The sequence below is a fragment of the Octopus bimaculoides genome, chromosome 11, assembly GCF_001194135.2.
Source record: "Octopus bimaculoides isolate UCB-OBI-ISO-001 chromosome 11, ASM119413v2, whole genome shotgun sequence".
Taxonomy (NCBI): Eukaryota; Metazoa; Mollusca; class Cephalopoda; order Octopoda; family Octopodidae; genus Octopus; species Octopus bimaculoides.
Window position 1 is genome coordinate 7,115,656 of NC_068991.1, and position 8,141 is coordinate 7,123,796.

The window sequence follows — 8,141 nt, forward strand, 5'->3', positions numbered from 1 at the left end:
ACAGCTTTAATAGAGATTATATACAGAAAGAGAGAGAGAGATACAGAAAGAGAAAGAGGGGGAGAGAAAGAGATAGAGAGAGAAAGACGGGGAGAGAGTTTCTGTGACGGGCTGTAAGGGAGATAACTCCATTGCCTAGCTGTAGGTTGTCTTTACAGCAAAAGGGTAACAAAGGCAGATTATAGAGAGAATAGTTTTACAAGGATGGAGAACGGAAACAAATGAGCTAAACTCTGTTCCTTGGAATTCAATTTCCCGATTCTACATTCGTCTCACTTTACCACGTCCCTAACAAACACCTGAACGTCGCAAAAAAAAAACAAAAAAACGAAAAGACACCTCCATTTCACTATCTTACTCTATTGTGTCTGAGTGAAAAAAAAAATCAATATACTTAGTTGATTTATTTTGCTTTAAAACTAAATAATGAAGACTGTCACTAATTAAAAGTCTCTTTCAGCTGAATCAGGAAGTTAATGAAAACAAATTTACAATGAACAACTGGGTTAAAAAGAAAAACTTGAGAGAAAGAGAGGTGGGCGTGGGGAGAGAGTCTTCAGTTATTTTACTGACATAATAGCGAATTGATTGATCAGAAAGTATCAGCAGGAGAAACCGTTCTTTAATGCAAGTTGCGATTACATTCACAAAGAAAGTTACTAAAATAATTTGTGGAAACATTAAAAAGATATAAGCAATTAGAGAACAGAAAACTGACTCTCTGGAGTAAGTAGAAAAATAATTGTTACAGAATAAGCCAATAGAAACCAAAGTATAAGTCTACAATTAAAGTCGCTATTTTAAAACTTTTATTTCAAAAACCACTTAACAATTGTGTCAATGTAAGCAGAGATGTTATATGAATAAAAACAAACAAATCCTGTATTTCAAACTTTGTTCATAAAACATTCTACAAGAAAGAAACACTTCATTTAAATTACTCCCCTCTTCAATAATGAGGTTATAAAATGTCACGTGAGCACTCATATCTGGGCTAAGCATACGTGTAGCAGAAACAGCTTTAAGCTAATGAAAGTGATTTTGTAACCCCTGACAGCAGCGCTGGATTAACCATTAAGCAAAATAAGCACCTGTTTAGGGCATCAAGGGAGGTGGGAGCACCACAGAAATGGTAAATGGTTTACGGCACCAAAGAAATCACTTTAAACTTGCTAAAATAATATTCGAAAGTGGTTTATATGATCGGAAATATAAATATAAATATATAAAAAAAGCCAGAGGAGTAACAAGAAGCTGGGTGTTAGGGGGATGGGATATGAGGAAATTCATGGTGGAACAGAATACATTATAAGAATGCTTTTTGGCAATCATCATTGCTGTTATGGCTGGGTTTTCTTGAGCACAGGGAATTGCTAATAACCTTAGTCCTTTGTCATCTCCACCGTGAGGCTCAGCATCTTAAGATCAGCCTTCACTACTTTATTCCATGTTTTCTTGGGTGTCCCTCTTTCACAATTTCCATCCACTTTAAGTGACAGGCACTTCTTTGTGTCGCTGCCCTCATGGATACCTATCATATGGCCAAACCAACAGCCTTGTACACTACATTTGATAGATCTTACTTTAGCATTTTGTCTTACATGCACACTGTTAATCTACATCCATTGGAGCATACTGGTTTCATTCCTCTCTAGTGTTTGCATGTTCTCTGCATTCATGGCTTATGTATAACTATCATAGAGAATTGTTGTTCATACACAAGCATTATGCAATCTGCTTTTCATTCTGAGAGAGAGAGAGATCCTTTGTTGCCAACAGAAGTAATGATAATCCAAGCTTTCTTCACCCTATTCTTTTCTAGCAATTTTACTTTCAACACTTCCTCCTCCACTATTAATTAGATTCACCTGGGTAATTGACACTACCCATTACCTCTAGAGATCCTCCAAGGCATTCAAGAAAACCTATTTCTTTTGTATTCTTAGCATTTATAGCTTCAGCACATCTTGCACATACAAACACTACTTCCTCTGTTAACCTTCCCATGATTCCACTGCAACTATGTGTTCATAGTTTGCACAAGGTACATCATATGGAATTCCTGCCTACACTTTTCCTACATATCGAGCAAAGCTAATTACCAGAGGGGAACGAGGTCCTGTCTGTTTTTTTTTGGCTTACTAGAACTTTGGCCTTCATTAAGTTATTGTTAAGACTCTTTGATTCCACACCTTGGATTTCTTTTCTAATTCTAAAACTCTGCAATGAGGAAAAGCCACATAACAGTTGCCAGGGGCAGCCAGTCTTGAATTCTTCTATTATGGTCTGAAAGATAATGATGCATAGGAGGGAACTGAGATTACCTGCACTCTAAACTCATCGCTGTATTCATGGTTAACCCTCACTTGTCAATACTCTTGTTCATGGCTTGTATGGCTTTCACAAGCCATTTGTCTACTTCTAGTTTCCTCAGAGACAACCAGATCACAAAGTGTAGGACTTTGTCCAAGGCTTTCTCCAAGTCAACAAATACCAAGTACAATGATTTACTTTTAGCTAAATACTTCTGCAGCTGTCTCTCAAGATAAATAGTATCAGTAACACAACAAAGCCAAACTGCATTTCATTAAGTCTGGCTACGGGGAAATATCACCTTGCTTGGAAACAGATAGGAGTATTTGGCAACAGGAAGGGTATCTGGCTGCAGAAAATGTTCCTCCGTAAACTCTGAGTCTAACCCATGCAACATGAAAAAGTGAATGTTGAAACAATGATGACGATTACCCAATTTGTACTGTTTTTTTTTCATATTTATTTATTTAAATTGTGATTTTGAGCAAAAATCTATTGATGCTTCTGATAGTCAAATTCTTTCTCACTTCACTTGTATGGAGGTTTTCAATTTCAAGTCATCACTGCACATGGCTGTGTGGTTAAGAAACTGGATTATGTTCCAATTAAGCTGAAAAACTTGAGAAAATTAATGAATTGGTGATTGGTTCGTTACTAGATTATAATGGTGCTCACCTTTCAAAGAGAACTATCAAACCACCTGAAATACTTGATTTGTGACTTTATTATTATTATGTTAAATTGTATAATCATAAAATCTAATTCCAGATTAAAGTTATACAATTGCTGTTAACTTTTACTAATTTTACAATTTCATATTTCATTGTTTTTCTTTTCCTTTATTTTATTTTTTAAAGGAGGGTGAATGCAGTGATTTAATGTTCCTTTAAAAGTTGATGTGTTGTGTAGTCGGCGAGTCCACTCTCTTACTTAAGCAGAACGTTGAGTTGCGAGTGTCGTTCGTTGAATAAAGTCTTTAGTATATGGGATCACTTGTTGCTACTTCTTACAACAGATACATAATCAAAATCAATACAAACAAGCTCCTCAGGCATGACATGAAACAACTCAGGGGGAAAAGAATACTATCAGGGAGCAAAAACAACATTGCAATGAAGAATTGTTTTCGAACCCTATTAGAAAATGTAGTTTAAGAAATACACCCCCAGTGAACATTCGAGCAGTCATTCTTGATGCTTTCAAAGAAGCTTTTGAGTAAACAGTTGGGATGATAGTAAAGAAGAAAAAAAAATCTTTTGAAAATCATGGATCAGTGAAGAGTTAAAATGTTTCAATAAACAACAGCATAAGCAATCACCGAACTAAATAACTAAACTCCAAATGATAAACATGTATGGCTAAAGATATAATGTCAATGGTTTGATGAATTCATTTGTTTGCAAAGCTAAAGAAATGCTTAAACATTTGAAATATTTCCAGATTTCTTTCTTCCCCCAAAGCAAAACATTTACTCATTAGCAATAAACAGAAATATTGGAAAGAGTGAAACACTCTTCAGCAAACCAATACTTATACCATATTTACAAGCAGTGTCCTTAATTAAGATGGTATTTCTATTAATCCCTGAAGCAAATCAAACATGGATAACTGCTGAATTGTTTCTGTTTTATAGGGAAGCAGCTTATATGTACTGTATATTATATCATGAACATTGAAGTGAGGCTTGTAAGTCTAACATTTTAGATCGTGGGTTTGTAATTCTGTTCACCAGAATGCATAAAAAAAATTATCTCAAGATTCCTTAAAAGAAACTGGATTTGATTTGGTACAGGTACTGCAGGTATATGCTATACAATGTCTTCTTGGGAAGGTGACTGAAACAATCTAAAACATTGTTCGCCTTCTTAAACTATCATAAAGTATCTGTTATGTTAGTCTCACACACAGTTGCTTGATATAAGTAAAATGGGCTTTCTAATACATACCTCACTGTTCCAACTATTGTATTTGTACCAGAAAGATATCATGCAAAGATATGGTACCAATACTGTTGAATTGTCAATATTAAAAGGAATTAAACAAAGGTAGACCACATCACCTTCCCTTCTCAATATTTAGATCAGGAACCTCTATATGATGTTGATATTATGTTGATAAGACTTTCAGACAATAAACCTAAAGGATGATATTCATTAGGTAAATGACACTGCACTAATCAGCCAGAATGTTGAGAAATGATTTTGCAGACATAGTGAACATTGTTTGCGATTAGTAGCTGCCAATTCTATGAAAATAAATGTCAAGCCAGTAATACATCAAACTCCCTCGTGAGAATCAAATAAACAAGAATATTCTCATTTCAAATGATTAGGTTCCACTAAAACCAATAATAGAAACTGTTTAATAGATATTTCTGCTTGTACACTTATAACAAAAAAGAAAATTCCTAGAGTCTGAAAACAAAAACTATGGAATAACTTATATAGAGGTGCATGCCTGGACATTTAATACATGAGAAAGATGCAAAATGTAATCTGTTGAGTTGTGGAGAAAGATGTTATGTATCTGCTTGCAGGAAAAGAGCACAAATGACAGCATACTGGAAGAACTTGCATCTACTCTTAATGGGTACATATGATGCCCCTTTCTTGGTGTTGGAAAAAACAGCAACAGAACATCAAAAGGGGAAGGCTTACACTCAGTATATGGTCAGCATATCTTGATAAGATGTAGCTAAATAATGATCAACATTGCAAAACAAGTCAAGAGTGCAACAGGCAGTGAGTGTACTAGTGTTGTGTAGGTAGAAACAGCAGAAAAACAATAGTCAGTCAGTTGGTATGCAGAGATGATTTATTCTTGTTTATCTCAATTATGTTTTTCTAGTTGTTCTTCTTCAGTAATCTACTGGTTTGGTTTCACTTGAAGAGCTTTTAGACCAGCATTAATGAAAATATGAAGAAATGCAGAAGATCATGATTACAATGGTATCAAGTTGAAAATAATTCATACAAGTCCAAAGGCTTAATTGCTTTTACATCACCAGAAATAACTTATTTTCACTTGTTTACAGAAGCGAGAACATCTGAACTTTGTAATAAGGATATTTTGGTTTTTGGTAGCATGGCTTTTAGTTTGTCATTTAATTGCCTTATGCTTATGTCATTTGACAAGTTGGTCTTGTTGGAAAAATTTTGATCATCTAATGAGAGAAAAGGAATTAATTCCATGTTACTTTGAGAGACGTTTTCAAATGCATTCATTTCAGTGTCAGTCAAATTTTGTGTTTCACAGATCTTATTTCGGACAATACCCCATTCCAGAAACTTCAGATTTACAAGTTTTGTCACCAAGGCAAATGTGTTGCTGTTTATCACGGCAGGCTGACAAAATAAAAAAAATGTAATAAATGAAATGAAAATACAGGCACAGAGAGAAAGAGAGAGAGAGAGACACATACACACACACACACATACAATGAGTGATTCAAAAGTCCCTTTAAAATATTAGTTTCAAATTTTGGCACAAGTCCAGAGACAACTTCTTGCCTTCAGTTCCAACAGACCAGCAGAGTCTGACCAACAGCAGAGCCTTCCAAGCAATCAATGGACTGATTGGCCACAGCTGGACACACTGTGCCATCTTCTCCCATGTGATGTCCTTCGTCATCACTGACAACAACAGACAAAATAGTAGTAATAGTAGTAGTAGTATTGTTTTTAGTACAACTCAGCTGAACTGAAAGCTCAAATTTAAATTGCAAATTCCTAAAACTATATCTATTCCAAGTATACAGTAATGTTTATTCACTTCTTGTACAGGGGTGAGGGGTGGGAGTTTCTGCCTTCCTTTTGCAAGAAATCAATGAACTTCACTGACTAAAGGAATCTCGGCATCGTTCTGAACCAAGGTTTTTAAATATGTAATGTCCACTGCCAAATAACAAGCACTGACCTATGGTAAATAAATGGAGGTATAACATGCAGGTGGTGAATCTCCCCTGTTGAGGGGGGAGAGAGAGAGAAACGGAAAGAGAGAGAGGAAACAAATAGAGAGGAGACACAGAGAGAGGATGCAAAGACATAGAGAGCCCTAATGTTCTCACCTGATGAGTTGTGTCCGGCCAAATCACCAATTTTGAAAGATTAGTCAGTGGACTAAGTTTAGTGTGCAATTTGTCAGATATGACAAAGAGCATTAGTTCAAGTTCTCTTAAACTGAAAGAAAACAAAAAGTGATCCAGTTAAGTATTTGAGTCCCTTCAACTAAAACCCACCCACCCACAAAACTAGGCCTCTTTTTTTTTAAATATTGAATGCAAGTAACCAATGTACTATTTATAAATAACATGGTCCCGCATCACAAGAATCAAAATCACTCATTAAAAACCTTGTTTTAATGACTGAATACAGTAAAGACACACAATTATAATTCTTCTATCTCCTAATTATGTGTCTGCCTGTAACTAATTTGTTGATATCATGATTATATTAAATAATGAGCAATTTTCTTTTTCATTGTATATCAGTTTAAATTCTGGCCTATGTTTAACTAATATCATATCATCATCCACTTTTCTATGCTTGCATGGGTCTGATGGAATTTGTTGAGGGCAGATTTTCTATGGCCAAATGCCATTCCTATCACCAAACCTCACTTGATTTCAGGCAAGCCAATATTCCAAAGGGCCAGAAATATATTTCCCACAGAATGCTGGAAACAAACAATATTGCTTGTATGACAATGATGCTCATTTACAAATATCATGTGATGTCAGTACATATATACTGGACTGGGTACACATACATACATGAAGGGCTTCTTTCAGTTTCCACGATTAAAAAAAACTAAAAAATTGGTTTTCCCAATCATGTGGAGTTCACTGAATGGTACCCTTGAGGAAGTGTTTTCTGCTATATCCTCAGAACAACCAAAGCCTTGTGAATGGATTTGGTAGACAGAAACTGAAAGAAGCCCATCATATTTGTGTGTGTGTGTGTCTGTTCTCTTGTATTGATTTTATGTGATTGTTGTAAAAGCATCATCATCATCATCATATAAGCTATGTTGTCCAGTTCTCCAGTGAAAAACATGTCCAGTTATAGGGAAATATTACCTTACTTGGAAACAAGTCAGGGTTGGCAACAGGAAGGGCATCCAGCCATAGAAAATATGCTTCAACAAATTCTGTTTGATGCGTGCAAGCATAGAAAAGTGGACATTATGATGATGATGATGATAAATATATTTAATATAATTCTGAATGAAGTACAATAAATGCTACTCACCATTTTAAGTTGCCCAATGCCTTTGCCAAGCTGACATCATTTAAATTACCACCAAGTTCAAGATGAAGTCTTTCAAGATTCACAAGTTTACCTAACTGGAAATATGTCTATAAAAAAGAAGTGAATAGAATCCATTGAACAGAGGATAAAATTTGATATTTGCAAAAGAGATTTCATCAGTAAAAAAACATCATTGGTTGAGTGGAGATAAGTTAGATTTTGATATTGACCTCTCAGGTATTTGTGTCCATAGATTTATTAAAAGTTAAAATTTTATTAATGCCACAAGTTCAAACCCTAACACTGAGATCATCATCTAAGCAAGTACGAGTTGTAAAGTGATTTCAACAACTTGTTAGAAATAGCAGCTAAGTCTCCTTCAAATCACACCTTATCATTTATAAACAAAAAAAGGACAAAAGGACATCAAATAGTGTAGGCCTTAAATCACTATGTGTGTGTATATGCATATATATAGATATACTTTATTTAAAAGCAGCTGCTTTTAAATAAAGCATATTACTCTACCTCTGGTATTTGAGTACTCTTTTTTCCACCTTGTTGCACATTTCATGTGCT

At 35.0% G+C, this 8,141-nt stretch overlaps 2 protein-coding genes across 4 annotated transcripts in view; both read right to left on the minus strand.

The window, feature by feature from the left end:
• Window positions 1-8,141, minus strand: part of LOC106877171 (kinesin-like protein KIF16B) — a 229,232-nt gene that overhangs the window by 69,771 nt on the left and 151,320 nt on the right. The gene's annotated exons all lie outside the window — the stretch shown is intronic.
• The window catches only part of LOC106877166 (serine-rich adhesin for platelets), a 20,946-nt gene continuing 15,822 nt past the window's right edge, over window positions 3,018-8,141 (minus strand). The window contains exons 13-15 of the mRNA XM_014925991.2: window positions 7,563-7,669; window positions 6,380-6,491; window positions 3,018-5,657 (exon numbers count right to left, since the gene is read on the minus strand). Coding sequence (XP_014781477.1) covers window positions 5,334-5,657; window positions 6,380-6,491; window positions 7,563-7,669 — 543 coding nt within the window. The 3' untranslated portion in view covers window positions 3,018-5,333. The remainder of the gene's footprint in view (window positions 5,658-6,379; window positions 6,492-7,562; window positions 7,670-8,141) is intronic.